Raw genomic sequence first — 26,062 nt, forward strand, 5'->3', positions numbered from 1 at the left:
TGCCTTAGACCGCTGTGTCACTCAGGAGCCCTAAGCAGCATGAATATAAAATGTAAAATATAAAACTTCAGCTGTGAGTGATGGAAGAAAATTGGCCTCGAAGACAATTCATGGAAAAATTCAATGGATATTTGTCACAAAGGTGATGATGAAAGTTTCTTCTTAAATCATTTGGAAAATTGACTTCTCTTTGAGGGCGTTTTCTGAGCTCCGCGTCAGTTAAACTGCAGTACCGCCAGTCTCCTCTGTCTACATGGGATGGCGTGCTTCCCAACCAGAACACTAGCCCCTTGGATCAGTATACGTGGCACGCTATGGCAATTACTGCCTACAGAGGGAGCTGTGTTATGGGGCGGAGGTAACGCTTGCACTTCTTCGATGAAGAGGAGCTAGCGTCTGAAAAAACTCAAGGCGACAGGTCAGATTTTTGTCAGTTAGAATTCTAGGAAACTGCAGTGGCACCAGGAGTACCAGACTCAGAGCGTGACATGGGGCAGAATGATCTGATGAGCAATGCGGAGGACGTGGCAGACCAGGTAGGCAGTGCACAAGGCCCTCGCGGCCACGGCAGAACCAGACAGGAGTCATCATTGAATTAAGGGGAGGGAGCGAAACTAGTATGTGGATAAAAAAGTGAATGTATATTAATGAACAATGATGGTGTGTGTAGTACCTTCCCGTTGGAGTTATTCTTCAATCGTACAGTCATGAAGCCGAAACAGTTGCAGTAGTGGCTACCTCTGGTTTAGCTTTCGAAAAGACTTCTGCTCTGTATGTATTGGTTTCAGCGGTTGCATTCGTCCACATTTGGTACATTTCCGACGCTGTGTTCCTACTCTTAGAAACGTCTATACTAATTGTTTTCGAAACATATGCTGATATGCCCCTGACAGAATTATTATAATAAAAAATATAGCAGTTATGCTTACACAGGTGTTCAGCGCAAGCTATATAGGCGGCCACATGTGCTAATCAGCCATGTCTTCCATCTGTCTTTGGAAACAAGCAATGTAAACATGGAGATATGGCCGTGTGGGAACACTAACCATATAAAGGTGTGTCGTAGTTTAACCTTTTTAGTTTTTAGAAAATCGTTAAGCTTAAATGAAAGATACGTTCCTTATGTTTCCAAAAACGTACCGCAAGCGATATGTTAATCTATAGACTAGTGTCGGGGCTCTTAACAAAACTCATCCAGTCAGAAGATACTATCATCAACAGGTAAGCGGTGGACTGCTAAATCAGTTAGTGTCTATGAATTGTCTACCTCAGGCTGTTTGCAGTAAACACAGTAACATGGATAGTCAGATTAATATAATAGTTTGTTTAAAACGTTTACATGCTTTGCAGGAAATATTATGATCCTGTTCACATGGAAATCTGAAATCAGGCTACCTGATGGGATTTAAATGCATTTAAGAAAAACTCCAATCAAAATAAACATTCTACCACAGAGACAATTTTATTTTTGTGAATCTGTAGCCTTCCACAAGCTTCCCACAATAAGTTGGGTGAATTTTGGCCCATTCCTGCTGACAGAGCCAGTTTTTAGGCCTGTTTGTAGGCCTCCTTGCTCGCACACGCTTTTTCAGTTCTGCCCACATTTTCTATAGGACCGAGGTCAGGGCTTTGTGATGGCCACTCCAATACCTTGACTTTGTTGTCGTTAAGCCACAACTTTGGAAGTATGCTTGGGTTCATTGTCCATTTGGAAGACCCATTTGCAACCAAGCTTTAACTTCTGATGTCTTGATGTTGTTTCAATATATCCACATAATTTTCCCTCATATTGCCATCTATTTTGTGAAGTGCACCAGTCCCCACTGCAGCAAAGCACCCCCACAACATGATGCTAGTACCCCCCACAACATGATGCTGCCACCCCTGTGCTTCACAGTTGGGATGGTGATCTTCAGCTTGCAAGCCTCCACCTTTTTCCTCCAAACAGAACAATGGTCATTATGGCCATACAGTTATATTTTTGTTTCATGAGACCAGAGGACATTTCTCCAAAAAGTACAATCTTTGTCCCCATGTGCAATTGCAAACCGTTGTCTGGCTTTTTTATGACCGTTTTGGAGCAGTGGCTTCTTCCTTGCTGAGCGGCCTTTCAGGTTATGTCGATATAGGACTCGTTTTACTGTGTGTATATAGATACTTTTGTACCTGTTTCCTCCAGCATCTTCACAGGGTCATTTGCTATTGTTCTGGGATTCATTTGCACTTTTCGCAAGTACATTCATTTCTAGGAGACAGAAAGCGTCTCCTTCCTGAGTGGTATGATGGCTGTGTGGTCCCATGGTGTTTATACTTGCGTACTATTGTTTGTACAGATGAATGTGGTACCTTCAGGCGTTTGGAAATTCCTCCTAAGGATGAACCAGACTTGTGGAGGTCTACTATTTTTTTTCTGAGATCTTGGCTGATTTCTTTTGATTTTCCCATGTCAAGCAAAGAGGCACTGAGTTTGAACGTAGGCCTTGAAATACATCCACAGGTACACCTCCAATTGACTCAGATGATGCCAATCAGAAGCTTCTAAAGCCATGACATCATTTTCTGGTATTTTACAAGCTGTTTAACCCTTTCACATGTACCATCACTTCCATCGAATTGGGGATAGTTTAACCAAAATATGCCACAAGACCTAGAATTGCCTTGTTAAGCAAAATTCATCATTCACAGGCTTAACTTCCCATGAAAATGTACCGTTAATTTACAATCCTTTGCATCCCTTACTGCGATATGTAACTATCGATTTCCCCCCCCATCACTACTATTAGCCTACATTCCAGTGTACTGATATATCCTAGCCTATAGCCTAACATCAGAGGGACAGTACAAGCACTACTGCAACAGTGCACCCTCCCTTCACCGATCCCCTGTAGACACAACCGGCTAGTTCATAAATCTGCTTATAAGAATACATACCCGGTAAGCAAATCATCTTCTCCTGGCTCCAACCAGTGGCAATGCTGGGGGCATTCCAGGTTGTCTGTTATTATGCTAATGCATCCCAGAAGATGTCATATTAACCTGAGACGTTCAACACTTGTGACTGGACAGAAGACGACCTGCCTAAAATGCCACTAATGACTACAATAGTTGACCTTAGATACTGATCTTGGGTCATTTTAGCATTTTCCTCACTCATGGTTTGGATTGAGGGAGGGATCCTAGATATGTACCTAGGGAAAACTTAACCTCACACCTGCAACTGCATGTGCTGTGACTGAGCTACTCTCTCTGACTAACCATTTAATCAACCACTTCCTCTTTCCTGGCAGTTCCTGAGAGTGACCAAACAATACCTTCCTCACGTGGCACGCCTGTGTCTGATCAGCACCTTCCTGGAGGACGGCATTCGCATGTGGTTCCAGTGGAATGAGCAGCGGGACTACATTGAGGCCACCTGGAGCTGTGGCTACTTTCTGGCTGCCTGCTTCGTGTTACTGAACCTGCTAGGACAGCTAGGTGATTTACTTGAACCTGTTACTGAACCTACGAGAACCGTTTCACTGTAAAGCTTTTCCCTGAGTTGCCAGCTTAATACTGTAATTTTGCTTTACCGCAGAGATGCTCTAATGTATTTGACAGTACTATTTTCCTTACTGTAAAAAGATATTGCAGCTCCCTGCTGTACATTTTAATGGATGCTGTAATGTTTTACAGTAAGCAAAATAGTACTGTCAAATACATTACAGGATCTCTTCTCACCAATTAGGAAAAGCATAAAAAAATAAAGAATAGAATGAGAGATGAGCACTAGTTACTCTGTGGGTGAAAAGACAGGTGACAAGGGACATATCAAGCTTGTGTGTGTGTGTGTGTGGTCATCCAAACTCAGTGAGCTCTTGGAAGAATGGGGCAATGTAGGGGTTGAGAACAGCTGGCTTCCTCTGGGCCACCTTGTCATGCACTTTGTCCCATCTTCAGGGTTCATCTTGGGTTAATTCAAACCAGGAATCTGTACAGCCATATATCCAATATCGGTTATCGAATCAATTGAGGCATTGAACAAATGCAAATAAGACCGCTAGATACACCTACTTCCAACCTTTGCTAACTATACTGATCAAAAATATAAATGCAAAGTGTAGGTACTAGGGATGCATAATATATCTGTGAACATATCGGAATAGGCCGATATTAGCTAAAAATGCCAAAATCGGTATCGGCCCGATGTCTGGTTTTTCCACATCGGCATTAAACTAATGTCAAAGCTTACATGCATACCTATATAACGTAGGTACATGACTTAATGACGCCACATAAAATGTTCACTACATGTGCAACACAGCATTCCTAACCTAGCCCACAATGTCTGCTGTGTGTATCGAGCACTCATTTGAAAGAATAAGAATATTTCAGTGAGACAACTCAAAGGCGAAATCCATTAATGACAAGATAATGGAATTCATTGCAATTGACAATCAACCGTTTTGTCATGGTTGGTGTGGGCTTTTGTGACTGGTTGAGCACTGGTACACACTAATGTTACCACGTGCGCTATTGTTCAGATGTTGCCCTTCTGGAGTTACACTGTGATAGCGTCACTGCTATTAGCTTCACGACGTACTATGGAACGCCGTTTGGGTCTTTGCGTATCAAAAAAGATGCACGTCAAATAACACTATTTGACAATAACACTTTGACGCGTTAAATAAGCTTTTAATTTGACACATCAAATAATACCGTTCTATTATAGAATGTTGTCTTCTGAATTTGCACGTGCAAGCCAAGCGCCACCACTACTATCAGTAGCACTGTCAAAGCTGTAAAAGAATAAAAGTATGCAAGCATTGGCCACGAACAATGTGTTTACAATACCACGAAGGTAATAAAGCATTATTTGTTTGACTGCAACTTCTGGGGTAGCTAGCTAGCTTTAGCTTGGTACCTAGATAGCACCAATACAACCAGCCTGAAAACAATGACCAGTAGAAACTGCATTAATTTTTACTATTCTTAGAAAGGATTTAGTAATCCTTGTGAGTATTAGCTTGGTAGCCACTTGTTGTTTGCCTATTGAAATTGAACTTCAGTTAATGTAAATAAATAGCTAGCCAGTTAATTAACCCTGTTGCCCAAAGCTAACGTTATAAGCAGCCAGATAGCTTCATCTGGCTAGTGAGGCTCGACCTGACCTGGTTGTGTGTTGTGCCTAATCCTTATTGTGGCTTTCTTCACAAGAGTGGAGTTTGCCTTCAAAATAAAAGTACCCCTTTGAAAGTGATGCAGAAGCTTACAATTGGTGGAATCATGACATATTTAGACTAGATAATGTTAAACAAGGTTGGAATGTGAAGCAATGAAGTGGGGCTTCGGTCTACTCGGTGACACCCACAGAACACAACTGTTAAGAGTTTATGCAAATATTAGCGTTGTAGCTCTTATCGCGGGACTGTGACTTGTGGGAAATCACCTCCCCAGTCAGCCTATTGAGTGTATTGACATTCATATTGCACTGTAGAGCTTTACCTAAGGATTGGGGATCAATGAAATGGGGTAACAGTCTACTCAATACCCAATATATTTTTTCCCAGCGTCGTCCTCAGAGTTATCAGGCTCCTAAACATCCACACAGTATTGTTTCTCCTCGAATAGTGTTCAATACACACTGGTTGACAATAAATGTGGCTCAATTCAGTTGTTTCAGAGTCTGAGCCATGATGCTAATGTTCTCTGGATGTCACTGAGCAGACTGATAACCCATGTCATTGAGCCACAATCCTAAATAAACTGTACTAGAATGCTTAGAAGGCCGCAGGACTTTTGGCAAGGAAAATATTGGATATCGGTATTGGCCAAAAAATGTCATATCGGTGCATCACTCATTGGTACCATGTTTCATGAGTTGAAAAAGGAGATCCCAGAATTGCATGTGTCTGCACCTATTTGTCTCTACAGTCCCGTAAAGGTGTATTTTTACCTGTGTTTTTAAAATCTGATTCTACTGCGTGCATCAGTTACCTGATGTGGAATAGAGTTCCATGTAGTCATGGATCTACAGTTGAAGTCTGAAGTTTACATGCACTTAGGTTGGAGTCATTAACTCGTTTTTCAACCACTCCAAAAATGTCTTGTTAACAAATTATAGTTTTGTCAAGTCGGTTAGGACATCTACTTTGCATGACACAAGTCATTTTTCCAACAATTGTTTACAGACGGATTATTTCACTTATTCACTGTATCACAATTCTAGTGGGTCAGAAGTTTACATACACTAAGTTGACTGTGCCTTTAAACAGCTTGGAAAATTCCAGAAAATGATTTCATGGCTTTAGAAGCTTCTGATAGGCTAATTGACATCATTTGGGTCAATTGGAGGTGTAGCTAAGGATGTAATTCAAGGCCTACCTTCAAACTCAGTATCCCTTTGTCAAGGTATTGGAGTGGCAATCACAAAGCCCTGACCATAGAAAATTTGTGGGCAGAACTGAAAAAGCGTGTGCAAGCAAGGAGGCCTACAAACCTGACTTAGTTACACACATCATGGGAAAATCAAAAGAAATTAACCAAGACCTGAGAAAAAAAATTGTAGACCTCCAAGACTGGTTCATCCTGGGAGCAATTTCCAAACACCTAAAGGTATAAACACCATGGGACCAAGCAGCCGTCATACCGCTCAGGAAGGAGACGTGTTCGTTCTCTAAGAGATGAACGTACTTTGTTGCAAAAAATGCAAATCAATCCAAGAACAGCAAAGGAACTTGTGAAGATGCTGGAGGAAACAGCTACTAAAGTATCTATCCACAGTAAAAACTAGTTCTATATCGGTATGACCTGAAATGCCGCTCAGCATAGAAGGAGCCACTGCTCCAAAACCACCATTAAAAAGCCAGACAACAGTTTGCAACTGCACATGGGGACAAAGGTCGTACTTTTTGAAGAAATGTCCTCTGGTCTGATGAAACACAAATTGAGCTGTTTGGCCATAATGACCATGGTTATGTTTCGAGGATAAAGGGGGATGCTGGAAAGCTGAAGAACACCATCACAACCGTGAAAGCACAGGGGTGGCAGCATGTTGTGGGGGTACTTTGCTGCAGAAGGGACTGGTGCACTTCATAAAATAGATGGTCGCATGAGGAAGGAAAATTATGTGGATATATTGAAGCAGAATTTCAACACATCAGTCAGGAAGTTAAAGTTTGGTCGCAAATGGGTCTTCCAAATGGACAATAACCCCAAGCATACTTCCAAAGTTGTGGCAAAATGGTATAAGGACAACGAAGTCACAGTATTGGAGTGGCCATCACAAAGCCCTGATCTCAATCCTATAGACAATTGGAGGGCAGGTAGTTTGCCCCCGGTGATGCTTTGTGCAGACCTCACTACCCTCTGGAGAGCCTTACGGTTGTGGGCGGAGCAGTTGCTGTACCAGGCGGTGATACAGCCCGACAGGATGCTCTCGATTATGCATCTGTAAAAGTTTGAGTGCTTTTGGTGACAAGCCACATTTCTTCAGCCTCCTGAGATTGAAGAGGCGCTGCTGCGCCTTCTTCACCACGCTGTCTGTGTGGGTGGACACCACACTCCAAGGGCCCTGACCACCTCCCTGTAGGCAGTCTCGTCATTGTTGGTAATCAAGACTACCACTGTAGTGTCATCTGCAAACTTGATGATTGAGTTGGAGGTGTGCGTGGCCACGCAGTCGTGGGTGAACAGGGACTACAGGAGAGGGCTCAGATCGCACCCTAGTGGGGCCCTACTGTTGAGGATCAGCGGGGTAGAGATGTTGTTACCTACCCTCACCACCTGGGGACGGCCCCGTCAGGATGTCCAGTTGCACAGGGCGGGCTCGTTAAATGCTGAGCTGTAGTCGATGAATAGTATTCTCACATAGGTATTCCTCTTGTCCAGATGGGTTAGGGCAGTGTGGTTGCGATTGCGTCGTCTGTGAACCTATTGGGCGGTAAGCAAATTGGAGTGGGTCTAGGGTGTCAGGTAGGGTGGAGGTGATATGGTCCTTGACTAGTCTCTCAAAGCACTTCATGATGACAGAAGTGAGTGCTATGGGACGGTAGTCGTTTAGCTCAGTTACCTTAGCTTTCTTGGGAACAGGAACAATGGTGGCCCTCTTGAAGCATGTGGGAACAGCAGACTGGGATAAGGTTTGATTGAATATGTCCGTAAACACACCAACCAGCTGGTCTGCGCATGCTCTGAGGACGCGGCTGGGAATGCCGTCTGGGCCTGCAGCCTTGCGAGGGTTGACACGTTTAAATGTTTTATTCACGTCGGCAGTAGTGAAGGAGAGTCCTCAGGTTTTGGTAGCGGGCCATGTCGTTGGCACTGTATTGTCCTCAAAGCGAGCAAAGAAGTTGTTTAGTCTGTCTAGGAGCAAGACATCCTGTTCCGCGATCCTGTTCGGCGATGCGTGAAGAAACCAGCTGGCTGTACCGACTACGATAGTGTGTCTCGAGTGAGCCATATTTCCGTGAGGCAAAGAACGTTAGTCTCTTATGTCTTTCTGGAATGCTCCCTTGCTCGGATTTCATCAACATTGCTGTCAAGAGACTGGACATTGGCGAGTAGTATGCTTGTGCGCGATGTGCCCGTCTCCGGAGCCTGACCAGAAGACCGGTGCGCCCCTTTTACGGCGACGTTGTTTTGTTTCGCCGGCTGGGATCCGATCCATTGTCCTGGGTGTTGGGCAAACCACAGGATCCGCTTCGGGACAGTAGTGTTCCTGGTCGTAATGATGGTGAGTTGACGTTGCCGTTGCTCTTATATCCAGTAGTTCCTCCCAACTGTATGTAATAAAACCTAAGATTACCTGGGGTACAAATGTAAGAAATTATACGTAAAAAACAAAATAGGAATGTGAAGTGGCCATCTCTGTCGGCGCCGGAAGTACGATACGTAAAACACTAAACAAGGATGGTGTTCATGGGAGGACATCACGGAAGAAGCCACTGCTGTCCAAAAAAAACATTGCTGCTCGTCTGAGGTTTGCAGTAGTGCACCGGGATGTTCCACAGCGCTAATGGCAAAATATTCTGTGGACAGATGAAACTACAGTTGAGTTGTTTGGAAGGCACAGCACACCAACATCAAAACCTCATCCCAACTGTAAAGTATGGTGGAGGGAGCATCACAATTTGGGGCTGTCTCAGGGCCTGGAAAACCTGCTATCATCGACAGAAAAAATGTATTCCCAAGCTTATCAAGACATTTTGCAGGAAAATGTAAGGCTATCTGTCCGCCAATTGAAGCTCAACAGAAGTTGGGTGACGCAACAGGACGACAACCCAAAACACAGAAGTAAATCAACAATGGTTTCAACAGAAGAAATTACGCCATCTGGAGTGGCCCAGTCAGAGTCCTGACCTCAACCTGATTGAGATGCTGTGGCATGACCTCAAGCAGTTCACACCAGACATCCCAAGAATATTGCTGAACTGAAACAATTTTATAAAAAGGAATGATCTGCAACTACAGAAAACGTTTGGTTGAGGTTATTGCTGCCAAAGGAGGGTCAACCAGTTATTAAATCAAAGGTTTCACACACTTTTTCCACCCTGCACTGTGAATGTTTAAATGGTGTGTTCAATAGACATGAAAACATCAATTTGTTATTAGTTTTAAGCAGACTGTGTCTATTGTGACCTAGATGATCAGATCAAATTGTATATGACCAATTTATGCAGAAATCAGGTATTTCCAAAGGTTCACATACTTTTTCTTTCAACTTTATACAAGGTCCCACAGTTGACAGTGCATGTCAGAGCAAAAACCAGTCCATGCGGTCGAAGGAATTGTCTGTAGAGCTCTGAGACAGGATTGTGTCGAGGCACAGATTTGGGGAATGGTACCTAAACATGTCTGCAGCATTGACGGTCCCCAAGAACACGTTGACCTCCATCATTCTTAAGTAGAAAAAGTTTTGGAATCACCAAGGTTCTTCATAGAGCTGGCCTCCTGGCAAAACTGTGCAATTGGGGGAGAAGGGCCTTGGCCTTGACCAAGAACCCGATGGTTGCTCTGACAGAGCTCCAGAGTTCTTCTGTAGAGATGGTTGTCCTTCTGGAAGATTCTCCCATCTCTGCAGCACTCCAACAATCAGACCTTTATGGTTGAGTGGCCAAGCGGAAGTCGTGCCTCAGTAAAAGGCTCATGACAGTCCTCTTGGAGTTTGCCAAAAGGTACCTAAAGGACTCTGACCATGATAAACAAGGTTGTCTGGTCTGATGAAAACAATATTCATCTCTTTGGCCTGAATGCAAAGCGTCACGTCTGGAGTAAACCTGGCACCATCCCTACGCTTGTTGGTGGCAGCATTATGCTGTTGATGTTTTTCAATGCTAGGGACTGGGAGACTATTCAGGATTGTGAGAAAGATCGGAACAAGTCTCTGAATGTCCTTGAGTGGCCCAGCCAGAGCCCGGACTTGAACCTGAACAAACATCTCTGGAGAGACCTGAAAAAAGCTGTGCATCGACGCTCCCCATCCAACCTGACAGAGCTGGAGAGGATCTGCAGAGAACAATGGGAGAAGCTCCCCATTTTTTAGACACTTGCAAAAATGTCTAAACCTGTTTTGCTTTGTCATTATGGGGTGTTGATGGGGGGGGGGGGGGGGGGGGTGTATTATTTAATCAATTTTAGAACAAGTCTGTAACTTAACAATGTGGTTAAAGTTGAGGTCTGAATACTTTCTGAATGCACTGTCTCAAGTTTGAGGGATCATGCTGACTGCAGGAATGTCCTCCAGAGAATTGAATGTTCATTCCTCAACCGTAAGGCACCTCCTACGTCAGTTTTGAGAATTTAGAAGTACGGCCAACCGGCCTCAACTGCAGACCACGTGTAATCACGCCAGCCCAGAACCTCCACATCTGTTTTTTCACCTGCGGGATTGTCTGAGACCTTCCACCCGGACAGCTGATGAAACAGAGTATGCAAAACTGAATAATTTCTGCACAATCTGTCAGAAACCATCTAAGGAAGCTCATCTGCAAGCTCGTCATCTTCACCATGGTCTTGACTTGACTGCGGTTCGGCATTATAACCGACTTCTGTGGGAAAATGCTTACCTTCGATGGCCACTGGCACGCCGTAGAGGTGTGGTTTTACAGACTGTACCAAGCAGATTGCATGGTGTCGTGTGGACTAGCAGTTTGCTGATGTCAATGTTGTGAACAGAGTGCCCTATGGTGGCGTTAGTGTTATAGTATGGGCAGGCATAAGCTACAGACAATGAACACAGTTGCATTTTATCGATAGCAATTTGAATGCACAGAGATACCGGATGAGATCCTGAGGCCCATTGAGCTGCTGCCATCACCTGATGTTTCAGCATGATAATGCAATGCCCCATGTCGCAAGGATCTGTACACAATTCCTAGATGCTGAAAATGTCCCGGTTCTTCCATGGCCTGCATACTTACCCGACATGTCAACCATAGAGCAGGTTTGGGGTGCTCTGGATCGACATGTATGACTTCGTGCTCCAGTTCACGCCAATATCCAGCAACTTCTCACAGCCATTGAAGAGTGGGACAACATTCCACAGGCCATGATCAACAGCCTGATCAACTCTATGCGAAGGAAATAGTCACACCAGATACTGACTGGTTTTCTGATCCACGCCCTACCTTTTTTTAGGGTACTGTATCTGTGACCAACAGATGCATATCTATATTCCCAGTGATGTGAAATCCATAGATTGGGGTGTAATTTATTTATTTCAATTGACTAATTTCCTTATTTGAACAGTAGCTCAGTAAAGTCTTGGAAATTGTTGCATGTTGCGTTTTTATATTTTTGTTCAGTGTATAAACAAATCAAGGTAGCTGCTGAAAATATTCTTCCACTTCAAGATATTTACTAAAATAGTCTGAGCGTCAGCGTCTCACCCGACAGCATGAGGTTGGCGCCTGAGACTGATTATTTGAATCTACAGTAGGCATACGATATAACTGTTAAACAGTGTTATGTACATTTTTACATGAGGCTTCCAATTAGTTATAGTATTTTTCTAAGCTTTTTACCCACGGTACAGTGTAGTCTAAAGCATCCATGCTGTGAAACACTTGAAATTACAGGAACGTCTTAGTGTCGGTGAGTTAGTAAACATTCTAGAGCACCTAGGTTAGCTCCTGAACCTACCAGGACAATTAGGGGAGTTACTGAACCTACTAGGACAGCTAGGTGTGAGAGGCTAGTTGTTCACTATGTAGTGAATATGTTGGTACAATTTCTGGCAATGCCTGGGGAGACTGCTAGTAGGGCTGGGAATTGCCAGGGACATTGCGATACGATTATTATCACGATTCTTATGTGCCGAGACGATATGTATTGCAATTCTCACGATTCTATATGTATTGCGATTTGATGTTCCAAACCTATTGCTCACTATATGTCTGCTGCAGAGAGATGAGAAAGCATGTTAAAATAGGTTTTGATCACTCATTGAAATAAAAGTGCTGAAAACATGTTGGCTAACTTTAATACAAAAACGCTAAAGGATGAATAATACCGGAGTTTTGGCGCAGGTATAGCCGACTAGTGCTAGCTAACACTACCTATCAGTCAAATATCGATATAATATCCTGATACATTACTGTATCGATTTTATTCCCCATCACTATCTAGCAGATGAGGGATGGCCAGTTGCAGTTAAGTTGGGCCCTGAAAACTGGCCTAGGGAGGGAGAGAATTCAGGCTTTATCACATCCGGCCGTGATTGGTAGTCCCGTAGGGCGGCGCACAATTGTCCCAGGGTAGGCAGTCATTGTAAATAATAATTTGTTCTTAACTGACTTGCCTCGTTAAATAAACAAATGTTATTGTTCATCTCTCTTTCAAACAGGTGGCTGTGTCCTTATCCTCAGTAGGAATTTTGTCCAGTATGCTTGCTTTGCATTATTTGGAATCCTTTCTTTACAGGTAAGTCTAAACTTGTTTTTCTTTAATTGTATATTGGCTCAATTACAGCAGAAGATGAAACCATTCATGATACTATATTCTGTTTACAATCTTTATAATTAAATACATAAGGGAAACCAGAGTCTCACTAAATCATCTTACCATTTCAGACTATTGCCTACAGCATTTTATGGGATCTTAAATTCTTGATGAGGTGAGTCCTTTGATTGTTTGTCTTTTTCAAATGAACCAATGAGTGCAAAGTTGGTGGTCATAGTCTTTAAACAAATGTCCTTCTGTGAAGCACAGATCAGAGCAACACGCCCCAGCGAATGATCGTGGTTCCTCCTTTAAAAGTTGCGAGCTTAGACCATGGGACTTAGAGGTACCCAGTGTCATGGCTTCATTGCTCCAGACCACCACAAGGGGGAGTTAAAGCACTCATGCATTTGGGTCCCAAGGTTTTTATATCACCAATCATATAGAGTGGTTCCAATGACAAATTTGACGCGACCCCGCCCGTCCCTGGTGGCTTTCTTCAACGAAGATGGCTGACAAAACATTACGGGGGAAGCAGATGTAAGTAGTTATAACGCCATAACGAGTCAAGCTAAACATGTACAATTGAGAGGAATATGTTAGTTAATGTAGAGACATGTCATAAAGTTAATTCACAAAAATCGCGATTTAGATAGCTAACGTTAGCCAGCTAGCTAGCTGGTGTTATGACGTAAGTACTGTATGACATTGTAATTCATGTTTAATGTTTTTAGGGACTCCTGAGCAAACCAGGCTGTCGTCTTGGGAAACAGTGGATGTGAAGAATCTAGATAGCTGAAGCATTTACTGCTAATTGAATGTACAATTGTGTAAGCTTTGGGGCGGCAGGGTAGCCTACTGGTTAGAGCGTTGGAATAGTAACCAAAAGGTTGCAAGTTCTGTTGTTCTGCGCCTAAACAAGGCAGTCAACCCTAGGAACCCACTGTTCCTAGGCGGTCATTGAAAATAAGAATTTGTTCTTAACTGCCTTGCCTAGTTAAATAAAGGTGTAAAAAAAAAAAACAGTATGTAGCTGATCTGTGTAAGGACCCCAAAATGTTAGGTTCTGAACTAATTTTCATACCAATCTATGAACCTCGGCTATCATAGTTGTTGTATCAACTTCAAGTCCGAATGCCATTAATAAAGCCTACGGATTGAGTAGAATATACAGTTGAAGTCGGAAGTTTACATAGACTTAGGTTGGAGTCATTAACTTGTTTTTCAACCACTCCACAAATTTCTTGTTAACAAACTATAGTTTTGGCAAGGACATCTACTGTGTGCATGACACAAGTCATTTTTCCAACATTGTTTACAGACAGATTATTTAACTTATAATTCACTGTATCACAATTCCAGTGGGTCAGATGTTTACATACACAAAGTTGACTGTGCCTTTTAAACAGCTTAAACAATTCCAGAAAATTATTTCATGGCTTTAGAAGCTTCTGATCGGCTAATTGACATCATTTGAGTCAATTGGAGGTGTAGATGTATTTCAAGGCATACCTTCAAACTCAGTGCCTCTTTGCTTGACATCATGGGAAAATCTAAAGAAATCAGCCAAGACCTCAGAAAAAGAATTGTAGACCTCCACAAGTCTGGTTCATCCTTGGGACCACGCAGCCTTCATACCGCTCAGGAAGGAGACGCATTCTGTCTCTTAGAGATGAACGTACTTTGGTGATTAGTGCAAATGAATCCCAGAACAACAGCAAAGGACCTTGTGAAGATGCTGGAGGAAACGGGTACCAAAGTATCTATATCCACAGTAAAACGACTCCAATATCGACATAACCTGAAAGGCCGCTCGGCAAGGAAGAAGCCACTGCTCCAAAACCGCCATAAAAAAGCCAGACTATGGTTTGCAACTGCACATGGGGACAAAGGTTGTACTTTTTGGAGAAATGTCCTCTGGTTTGATGAAACAAAAGTAGAACTGTTTGGCCATAATGACAATTGTTATGTTTGGAGGAAAAAGGGGGAGGCTGGCAAGTGGAAGAACACCATACCAACTGTGAAGCACGGGGGTGGTAGCATGTTGTGGGGGTGCTTTGCTGCAGGAGGGACTGGTGCACTTCACAAAATAGATGGCATCATGAGGCAGGAAAATTATGTGAATATTATTGAAGTAACATCTCAAGACATCAGTCAGGAAGTTAAAGCTTGGTCGCAAATGGGTCTTCCAAATGGACTAGGACCCCAAGTTAAGGACAACAAAATCAAGGTATTGGAGTGGTATCACAAAGCCCTGAGCTCAATGCTACAGAAAATTTGTGGGTAGAACTGAAAAGGCGTGTGCGAGCAAGGAGGCCGACAATCCTGATTCACTTACACCTGCTCTGTCAGGAGGAATGTGCCAAAATTCACCTAACTTATTGTGGAAGGCTACCTGAAATGCTTGACCCAAGTTAAGCAATTTGAAGGCAATGCTATCAAATACTAATTGAGTGTATTGTCAACTTCTGACCCTCTGGGAATGTGATGAAATAAATAAATGCTGAAATAAATCATACTCTACTATTTTTCTGACATTTCAAATTCTTAAAATAAAGTGATGATCCTAACTGACCGAAGACAGGGAATTCTTACTAGGATAAAATTTTTGTAATTGTGGAACTGAGTTTAAATGTATTTGACTAAGGTGTATGTAAACTTCTGACTTCAACTGGAATAACTTTGTGCCAAGGATGCAAGTCCTATATACAGTGGGGCAAAAAAGTATTTAGGATTTTTTTTCTTCTCATTTTGACTGACATAGTTGAAGTGTACCTATGATGAAAATTAAAGGCCTCATCTTTTTTAAGTGGGAGAACTTGCACAATTGGTGGCTGACTAAATACTTTTTTGCCCCACTGTACATGTACTGTAGTTATTACCACGCATGCGATCCCCACATTGTAGCCTGTACATTGAATATATTCACTGATCATGTACTCTTCCTTGGCAAATAAAGGTGTGGTTCAGGTATGAATCTCTGACATTATTTTTCAGTCCTATCCAATACCAGGTGTATCAAACTCCGTTCTTTGAATGATGCTGTGTCTGCATTACAATTACACACTTAAACAGTGTTCACCACTCCTGCTCCTGGGACGTCAATGATTACACATTGTAACTATGCAATAGACTAGAAACATGATTGATTTGTAATTCATATATACAGAAAAACTATGCATATCTAACTCCATCTGCATTAATCTGAGGACACAGGATAGTATTTCAATGAGATACTTAATTTCAGCCAGTGGAGAATGTGAAACGCTTTATTGAAAGAAGTTCATTATCCATGTGTTAATACATGTATTATTATTAATATTATAAATACAAGTTCAATCTGTACTTCAATGCATATAAGGTGTGCATTATAAAATGAGGAGGGGAGAGAGGTAAGAACAGAGGTGGACAGCATATGATTAATGAATTAGTGCTAATACCCTAATATTCCCTGTTCATCACAATTACATAGTGTTTCCAAACTAGCCTTGGGCCGAAGGTTATCTTAAGAGTAGTTGAGGTGGCGATGACGGGACTGGATTCCCCTCTCACATCAAAACATACCTGCAGACGAGAGACCGATGGATAGAGAGCATGATTAAGCCTTTTTTTTTTTATTCTAACACGGTCAGTCATCAGGAGGTGAAATGCAAAACTAATCTTGGATCATTAACTCTGGGACTACTACATCTCTATCTGTATTTCAATGTAAAGCATCTCTTTAACAATATTTCCTGTTGACCTATGATCATGCTGTGCCCTCTGTGTCAGCCAGTTCAGATGCGGGAGGGGTTCACCGACACAACTGATATAACCTAGACGATTTAGGGAGGAGAGGTATGAAGTGAAGGAGAGACATAATTGTGTGTGTGGTCTCACCTGCTATCCACACTAAGTGGACAAAGAGTACTTTATGCTGAAAAACAGACACATGAGGACAAATAATGGAAGATAATGGCATTATTAGACATAAATACCACTTGAAGCTTGATGACTTGATCATTTGAATCAGCTGTGTAGTGCTAAGGCAAAAACAAAAATGTGCACAGGTGTTTGGAGCATTCCGTAATGCCACAGCTGGTGAGGTGTCAGGTTCGCCTCTGTACTTAAATGGTGATTATTCCAACTCTGTGAAATTCTGCATATCTGCCCATAGATGAGGTAGGAACATATCCCACACAGAAGAGGTGGATAGAATTCGACAGGTCAATGTATCCTCCTCCCTCAACTGTGCATGTGAGACAGGTTCCATGTACAACAAGACAGGCAGAGGGAAAAAGAACACAGAACAGTTTAATTACCTCTGGTTATGGACACTTTTGCCAGGAATAATACTTCCACGGTCTGTTCCTCGGACAGTGAACATCTGGCAATATCTACATTTTGATCAGCTCATACTCAAAGTACAGAAAATAGCTTATTGTTTTGTAGATATGAAAACAATAACTGAGATATGACCGTTCAATCTAAAGCAGCAGATGTCATTTTCAGGATATGTCAATACAGCACAGAAAGCTTAACACCAGACTATTGTGGTTGTTCGTGAGGTGATGGGAAATATGCAATATGGATACAAAATAATATGCTTACCTGTTGTATCTTGAAAAAAAAAACATTGGAATTTAAAGTGTAATGTTTAACCTATTAACCTTCATTATTTATGTATTACCAGTTGAAGAACAACTCCAATTTCATACTTATTCATAGACAAATTTTCAATGATGTAAGAATAAAGAAGTTTAAATAACTCTTTAGATTTGAAAAAGACATTAAAAACTCAACAAAAAAAGAAACCTTCTCACTGTCAACTGCGTTTATCTTCAGCAAACTTAACATGTGTAAATATTTGTATGAACATAAGATTCAACAACTGAGACACAAACTGAACAAGTTCCACAGACGTGACTATCAGAAATGTAATAACGTGTCCCTGAACAAAGGGAGGGTCAAAATAAAGTAAACAGTCAGTATCTGGTGGCCACCAGCTGCATTAATTACTGCAGTGCATCTTCTCATGGGCCAGATTTGCCAGTTCTTGCTGTGAGATGTTACCCCACTCTTGCACCAAGGCACTTTCCAAGTTCCCAGACATTTCTGGAGGGGAATGGCCCTAGCCCTCACCCTCCGATCCAACAGGTCCCAGACGTGCTCAAAGGGATTGAGACCCAGGCTCTTCGCTGGCTATGGCAGAACACTGACATTCCTGTCTTGTAGGAAATCACGCACAGAACGAGCATTATGGCTGGTGGCTTTGTTGTGCTGGAGGGTCATGTCAGGATGAGCCTGTAGGAAGGGTACCACATGAGGGAGGATGTCTTCCCTGTAACGCACAGCGTTGAGATTGCCTACAATGACAAGCCCAGTCCGATGATGCTGTGACACAAAACCGCGACTCGTCAGTGTCGAGCACTTCTTGCCAGTCCTGTCTGGTCCAGCGACGGTGGGGGTGTGCCCATAGGCGACGTTGTTGACGTTGTTGACGGTGATGTAAGGCAGGTCCTCACCAGACAACAGGCCTACAACAAGCCCTCAGTCTAGCCTCTCTCAGCCTTTTGAGGACAGTCTGAGCATTGGAGGGATTGTGCATTCCTGGTGTAACTCGGGCAGTTGTTGTTGCCATCCTGTGCCTGTCCCGCAGGTGTGATGTTCGGATGTACCGATCCTGTACAGGTGTTGTTACACGTGGTCTGCCACTGCGAGGATGATCAGCTGTCCGACCTGTCTTCCTGTAGAGCTGTCTTAGGCGTCTCACAGTACGGACATTGTAATTTAATGCCCTGCCCACAACTGTAGTCCGCATGCCTAAGGCACGTTCACGCAGATGAGCAGGGACCCTGGGCATCTTTCTTTTAATGTTATTTCGGAGTCAGTAGAAAGGCCTCTTTAGTGTCGTTAGTTTTCATAACTGTGACCTTAATTTCCTTCCGTCTATAAGCTGTTAGTGTCTTAATTAATGACCGTTCCACAGGGGCATGTTCATTAATTGTTTATGGTTCATTGAACAAGCATGGGAAACTGTGTTTAAACCCTTTACAATGAAGATCTGTGAATTTCTTTGGATTTTTACAAATTATCTTTGAAAGACAGGGTCCTGATAAAGGGACGTTTCTTTTTTTGCTGAGTTTACGATTTGTATCAATGTGGATGAGAGATGGGTGCAGGAACAAGCAATGATACCTGCACCATCTACACTCTGCAAAGACTTCGCCATTGTACACGATGGCCCATTGCTCTGAGACTTCCTTTGACCATTCTAAAGCCCACATGGGGCATCCTTGCATTCCCTGACAGACATATTGTGTTCTTTCATCCTTCTGTAACAACGCTAACTGTTACACTGTCATGAAATATGATTATATATTGACTGTGAAACAAATAGGACATGGCCTGCTTATGAGTTACCATGAAAGAAAGTTAGATTAATTAAAATGAAAATGGCGAGAACAGGCATTCGTAGCTAAATTATTTTGTTTAGCTTGAGAATAATAATTGCATGATTCATTCTATGGTATGTATGTATATAATATAGTACAATGTTATGAACCGACACTGAATCGTAGGAGCTATGTAAAAGTTGGACAGAAGAATGCCCAGTGCTGCTTACCTGAGATACCATCACACAGTCCTTCGTAGTTGTCCGCAGAGTCGAAAGAGCGCGTCCTTGTGGTAGCTTGCAACTCAATGAAGTAAAGTAATAACTTTTTTAATAAGTTACCTTACATCTTTTGTTGGCTGACAATTTGTTAGCTACACTGTCCACATAGCATATCATTACCGCAGTATGTACCAGTATGTTAGCTATCTACCTAACATTAGTAGTTATACATCAAACTTGACAGTGTATTAACTACCCAACGTTTATGGACTTGATTATTCCTGTCATTCTTAGCTTTGCTAAATAGTATTGTCGGTGTGCGTTCTCAATGGACATTCGGGTACTTTCGTGAATTCGTTCTTCCGGCGCCGACAGAGATGGCCGCCTCGCTTCGCGTTCCTAGGAAACTAAACAGTTTTTTGTTTTTTTACGTGTTATTTCTTACATTAGTACCCCAGGTCATCTTAGGTTTCATTACATACAGTCGAGAAGAACTACTGAACATAAGAGCAGCGTCAACTCACCATCAGTACGACCAAGAATATGACTTTCGCAAAGCGGATCCTGTGTTCTGCCTTTCACCCAGGACAACGGAATGGATCCCAGCCGGCGACCCAAAAAAACGACTTCGTAAAAGGGGGAAACGGAGCGGTCTTCTGGTCAGACTCCGGAGACGGGCACATCGTGCACCACTCCCTAGCATTCTTCTCGCCAATGTCCCGTCTCTTGACAACAAGGTTGATGAAATCCGAGCATGGGTAGCATTCCAGAGGGACATCAGAGACTGTAACGTTCTTTGCTTCACGGAAACATGGCTCACTGGAGAGACGCTATCGGAATCGGTGCAGCCAGCTGGTTTCTCCACGCATCGCGCAGACAGAAACAAACATCTTTCTGGTAAGAAGAGGGGCGGGGGCGTATGCTTCATGGTTAACGTGACGTGGTGTGATATGTTTCGTATTGCGTCAGACAACAACATTGACGAATACGCTGATTCGGTGTGCGAGTTCATTAGAACGTGCGTTGAAGATGTCGTTCCCATAGCAACGATTAAAACATTCCCAAACCAGAAACCGTGGATTGATGGCAGCATTCGCGTGAAACTGAAAGCGCAAACCACTGCTTTTAATCAGGGCAAGGTGACTGGAAACATGACCGAATACAAACAGTGTAACCATTCCCTCCGCAAGGCAATCAAACAAGCTAAGCGTCAGTATAGAGACAAAGAATCTCAATTCAACGGCTCAGACACAAGAGGTATGTGGCAGGGTCTACAGTCAATCACGGATTACAAAAAGAAAACCAGCCCAGTCACAGACCAGGATGTCTTGCTCCCAGGCAGACTAAATAACCTTTTTGCCCGCTTTGAGGACAATACAGTGCCACTGACACTGCTCGCAAATAAAACATGCAGACTCTCCTTCACTGCAGTCGACGTGAGGAAAACATTTAAACGTGTCAACCCTCGCAAGGCTGCAGGCCCAGACGGCATCCCCAGCCGCGCCCTCAGAGCATGCGCAGACCAGCTGGCTGGTGTGTTTACGGACATATTCAATCAATCCCTATCCCAGTCTGTTGTTCCCACATGCTTCAAGAGGGCCACCATTGTTCCTGTTCCCAAGAAAGCTAAGGTAACTGAGCTAAACGACTACCGCCCCGTAGCACTCACTTCTGTCAACATGAAGTGCTTTGAGAGACTAGTCAAGGACCATATCACCTCCACCCTACCTGACACCCTAGACCCACTCCAATTTGCTTACCGCCCAAATAGGTCCACAGACGATGCAATCTCAACCACACTGCACACTGCCCTAACCCATCTGGACAAGAGGAATACCTATGTGAGAATGCTGTTCATCGACTACAGCTCGGCATTTAACACCATAGTGCCCTCCAAGCTCGTCATCAAGCTCGAGACCCTGGGTCTCGACCCCGCCCTGTGCAACTGGGTACTGGACTTCCTGACGGGCCGCCCCCAGGTGGTGAGGGTAGGCAACAACATTTCCACCCAGCTAATCCTCAACACTGGGGCCCCAAAAGGGTGCGTTCTGAGCCCTCTCCTGTACTCCCTGTTCACCCACGACTGCGTGGCCACGCACGCCTCCAACTCAATCATCAAGTTTGCGGACAACACAACAGTGGTAGGCTTGATTACCAACAACGACGAGACGGCCTACAGGGAGGAGGTGAGGGCCCTTGGAGTGTGGGTCAGGAAAATAACCTCACACTCAACGTCAACAAAACTAAGATGATTGTGGACTTCAGGAAACAGCAGAGGGAACACCCCCCTATCCACATTGATGGAACAGTAGTGGAGAGGGTAGTAAGTTTTAATTTCCTCGGCGTACACATCACAGACAAACTGAATTGGTCCACCCACACAGACAGCATCGTGAAGAAGGCGCAGCAGGAGGCTGAAGAAATTCGGCTTGTCACCAAAAGCACTCACAAACTTCTACAGATGCACAATCGAGAGCATCCTGTCGGGCTGTATCACCGCCTGGTACGGCAACTGCTCCGCCCACAACCGTAAGGCCTCCAGAGGGTAGTGAGGTCTGCACAACGCATCACCGGGGGCAAACTACCTGCCCTCCAGGACACCTACACCACCCAATGTCACAGGAAGGCCATAAAGATCATCAAGGACAACAACCACCCAAGCCACTGCCTGTTCACCCCGCTGTCATCCAGAAGGCGAGGTCAGTACAGGTGCATCAAAGCTGGGACCGAGAGACTGAAAAACAGCTTCTATCTCAAGGCCATCAGACTGTTAAACAGCCACCACTAACATTGAGTGGCTGCTGCCAACACACTGACTCAACTCCAGCCACTTTAATAATGGGAATTGATGGGAAATGATGTAAAATATATCACTAGCCACTTTAAACAATGCTACCTAATATAATGTTTACATACCCTACATTATTCATCTCATATGTATATGTATATACTGTACTCTATATCATCTACTGCATCTTTATGTAATACATGTATCACTAGCCACTTTAACTATGCCACTTTGTTTACATACTCATCTCATATGTATATACTGCACTCAATACCATCTACTGTATCTTGCATATGCCGCTCTGTACCATCACTCATTCATATATCTTTATGTACATATTCTTTATCCCCTTACACTTGTGTCTATAAGGTAGTAGTTTTGTAATTGTTAGCTAGATTACTTGTTGGTTATTACAGGATTGTCGGAACAAGAAGCACAAGCATTTCGCTACACTCGCATTAACATCTGCTTACCATGTGTATGTGACAAATAAAATTTGATTTGATTATCTACTCCGATTTCAGAGCACTCTCATCTGAGTGTACCAGAGCTCGGGAATAATGAATTTACGAGCGCTCAACACCGTTGATTATGGCCAGTGTTAGTAAACGTCGGCAAAAATGCATAATTAAATTGTTTCCTGCAGCACAATAACAGTCACAAACTCTCTGGTTAACAGAACATGCCTAACCAGCTCTGCTTGGGTGAGTAAAATGGTCAAGAGTGGTCTCATTTGTGTATGGAAGTAACTAGGAAGCTAGCCAACGTTAGCTTGGGTGCTTGACTGCCTCGGCCCGATCGTCCAGTGTGTTCTCCGAGAGCGAAACGGTCTGAATTTACCCAGAAGGTTTTTCGTTTTTCATGGAATAAAAACACCATAATATTAATCAAATTAAGCAAGTGCCAGTCAACCGTTTGGACACACCTACTCATTCCTGGATGTTTCTATAGTTTTACTATTTTCTACATTGTGAAATAATATTAAAGACATGAAATAACTATGAAATAACACATATGGAATCAGTTACAAGGACAGCCTACTCCTTCCTCCCCGTTGGGGGATTGAACCCCGGTTTCCCGTGTGTCTGCAATATGGAAGAATACTTCTCAGAGATGCCCTCTAGTGGTCAAACTAGCAGTAACAGAAAAAATGGCTGAGAATTAAATGCCGTGCCACAGAATGCTGAGGCAGCACGCAAGGTGTACCGCAGTATGACGCAACTTTTAAAGGAGGAACCACTACATCTCTGTGCAAAACTGCAAATACACTTGCTTTGCTTAACTCTTTCTCCCTCTCACTCTGCCTCCTCCTTTCCAGGAACCTGGCCCTGGGCGGGGGGCTCCTGCTGTTGCTAGCCGAGTCGCGTGGGGAGGGGAAGAGCATGTTTGCTGGGGTGCCGTCAATGGGAGAGCACTCGCCCAAGCAGTACATGCAGCTGGGCGGACGGGTTCTCCTGGTGCTCATGTTCATGACCCTGCTGCACTTTGACCCCAGCTTCATCTCTGTGGGTTCTGAGCTCCTGCATACCGATTCAAATCGCATTTGTTCTTTACTTTTGATTCAGCATTTGCTCGAGCCTGCCTGGATGAGGGTGTTTATTTGAATTGTATTTATTTTTTTACTTTTGGGACTTTCATTGCGAGCTCAATCAAGCACCACATGTATTTGAAAAAAAAACATTTGATTCTATTTGAACCCGGGTCTAAACTGTTTGTCTCAGGCAGTCAGCTTGTATTCCCTTATTTATTAATTCACATTTTATTAAAACTACTTTTGACTAGGGGTGCCTGGACAATAGTAGTGCACTATATAAAGTATAGGGGGCCATTTGGAATGCAACCATATCAACATGCTTCTGTAATCCTGGTACGAGTTTGAATGAACATTGACTGCTGTCCTACTGTACACCTTCCCCTCATTTTAGATTCTGCAGAACCTGGTGGGCACAGCTCTGATCGTGCTGGTGGCAATCGGCTTCAAGACCAAGCTGGCCGCCCTCACCCTGGTGTTGTGGCTGTTTGCCGTCAACGTATACTTCAATGCCTTCTGGATGGTGCCCGCCTACAAGCCCATGCACGACTTCCTCAAGTACGACTTCTTCCAGACCATGTCGGTGATCGGTGGGCTGCTACTGATTGTGGCTCTGGGGCCCGGTGGGGTGTCCATGGACGAAAAGAAGAAGTTGTGGTGAGACTCGACCCAAGTTACCAGGACCGACAGGACAGGGACCCCCCCCCCACCTTACCGAACATGGCCTAAGCAGTACGCACCTCTACCCCCCTCCCCTCAGCACTGTCTCATTCTCAGTCTGTCTGTCTCACTCTCCCTTGCTAACTTTTCTGTGACTGTCCTCCACAGGCACCTCTACAAATGGTTTGCAGTCTTTATTTTGCTACTGTAGCTCGTCGTGACATGGCCATCTCTCGATTTGGGGATATCCAATACATCACTAATGTCTTTTGTCTTTTAAAACAAATATATATTTTAGTGACCAATTTTCAAGGTATTGTCTTTAATGGTGTATTTGTACAATTTATATACTGTAATTCTTTCATGCTTCTTTTGCAATTTTTTGGTGCGCATCTTTTGTCTATGCTTTCAATAATGCCAGCCCTTAACTAAAGACACAACCCACTGTTTTAGAGGACAAGTTTTACACTCTTGTGTGTAAATGATGGTAGCTGCTTTTGTGCTGATTTGAGTTAGCACAGAATAGATACATTACTATATTTATGGTTAGGTAGGTTTCTATGAAGGGGCAAATGCAGTACTTTCTATCAAATATTTTAAGTTAGGATGAACAAGGGATAAAAAAGTACCTTTTGGCTAGTTGCATAATTTGACAGTTCAATGAACTGGGGCGGCAGGTAGCCTAGTGGTTAGAGCGTTGAGCCAGTAATCAAAAGGTTGCTAGATCGAATCCCCGAGCTGACAAGGTAAAAATCTGTTGTTCTGCCCCTGAACAAGGCAGTTACCCCGCTCTTCCTAGGCCGTCATTGTAAATAAGAATTGGTTCTTAACTGACTTGCCTAGTTAAAATAAAAAGCATGTTAGCTGCTTTTTACTGTATTTGTCCACTTTCTGAGTTTCTCTGTGCCTTTTCAAATGCCTTGTAGAATCCCATGAACACCTTAAGCCATTTAATGTACAGACACTTTCACATGAGGGGATTTCAATTCTGTTCTTTATTTAAATTTTGTCACTATGAGTCTTCATAGCATGTTAAACTATTCCATATGACAAATGTGAGTGCTGTCAATTGAGTCCAAAGTTTACAATTGGTTAATTATAGTATTCTATGTCATCCAGCACAACAGGGCCATTTAGCTTTAAAGCCCTCTATCATTGGTCTCACTCAGTGTTTTTCCATTTATTAAAGTATGAGAAAAATAATGATTTTCTATTTGTTTTTGAATATTTATAAATCATAAACAAAAGCATAAACTCTGGTGTGTTTATTACGGCTCTGTGTAGATGGCTGTTTCTCCGCACAATTTTTTTCCACCATGAATATCAAGGCTCCCGTGATATCAGGAAATAATTGACATTTTGAGGGCAGTCTAAAAGTATGAATTTTCACTGTCCTCATAACTCGTGACTGCTAGATTTTCCACTATTCTGTTTCATGATAGGTGAATCAAATATTTAAATGCACTAAAGACCTAAGTTGATAAATGGATACATGTTACATTTTTTATTCTAGTTCAAACCAGATCTTTTTTTAAATTTGTAGCTCAACTGTTAATCTTTTAGTTAGTTGTGC

General features: G+C 43.0%; 1 protein-coding gene across 5 annotated transcripts; it reads left to right on the top strand.

Annotated features, from left to right (window-relative positions):
* The first annotated feature begins 254 nt into the window (after nucleotides 1-254).
* Nucleotides 255-25,743, top strand: surf4l (surfeit 4, like). Of its 5 annotated transcripts, none has more exons than XM_020472325.2 (6): nucleotides 255-536; nucleotides 3,288-3,474; nucleotides 12,821-12,897; nucleotides 13,047-13,090; nucleotides 23,617-23,803; nucleotides 24,224-25,743. In XM_020472325.2, exons 1-6 carry the CDS (start codon nucleotides 489-491, stop codon nucleotides 24,488-24,490), a joined length of 810 nt encoding a protein of 269 aa, XP_020327914.1. In that variant the 5' UTR covers nucleotides 255-488; the 3' UTR covers nucleotides 24,491-25,743. The 5 variants fall into 5 exon arrangements, with proteins under 5 accessions (XP_020327914.1, XP_031663277.1, XP_031663290.1 ...); XM_031807430.1 differs by lacking the exons at nucleotides 23,617-23,803; nucleotides 24,224-25,743 and adding exons at nucleotides 13,338-13,455; nucleotides 13,650-14,166 and having other exon boundaries at nucleotides 299-536; XM_031807417.1 differs by lacking the exons at nucleotides 23,617-23,803; nucleotides 24,224-25,743 and adding an exon at nucleotides 13,186-13,315 and having other exon boundaries at nucleotides 297-536.
* Nucleotides 25,744-26,062: the final 319 nt, after the last annotated feature.

The sequence above is a fragment of the Oncorhynchus kisutch genome, linkage group LG3 (assembly GCF_002021735.2).
Source record: "Oncorhynchus kisutch isolate 150728-3 linkage group LG3, Okis_V2, whole genome shotgun sequence".
NCBI lineage: Eukaryota > Metazoa > Chordata > Actinopteri > Salmoniformes > Salmonidae > Oncorhynchus > Oncorhynchus kisutch.

Excerpts from the sequence above, each read along its gene's own strand:
- surf4l (XM_020472325.2), top strand. The coding sequence starts at position 489 with ATGGGGCAGAATGATCTGATGAGCAATGCGGAGGACGTGGCAGACCAG. Across the intron at positions 13,091-23,616 it reads GATCTTAAATTCTTGATGAG|GAACCTGGCCCTGGGCGGGG; the intron begins GTGAGTCCTTTG and ends CCTCCTTTCCAG. Across the intron at positions 23,804-24,223 it reads TTGACCCCAGCTTCATCTCT|ATTCTGCAGAACCTGGTGGG; the intron begins GTGGGTTCTGAG and ends CCCTCATTTTAG.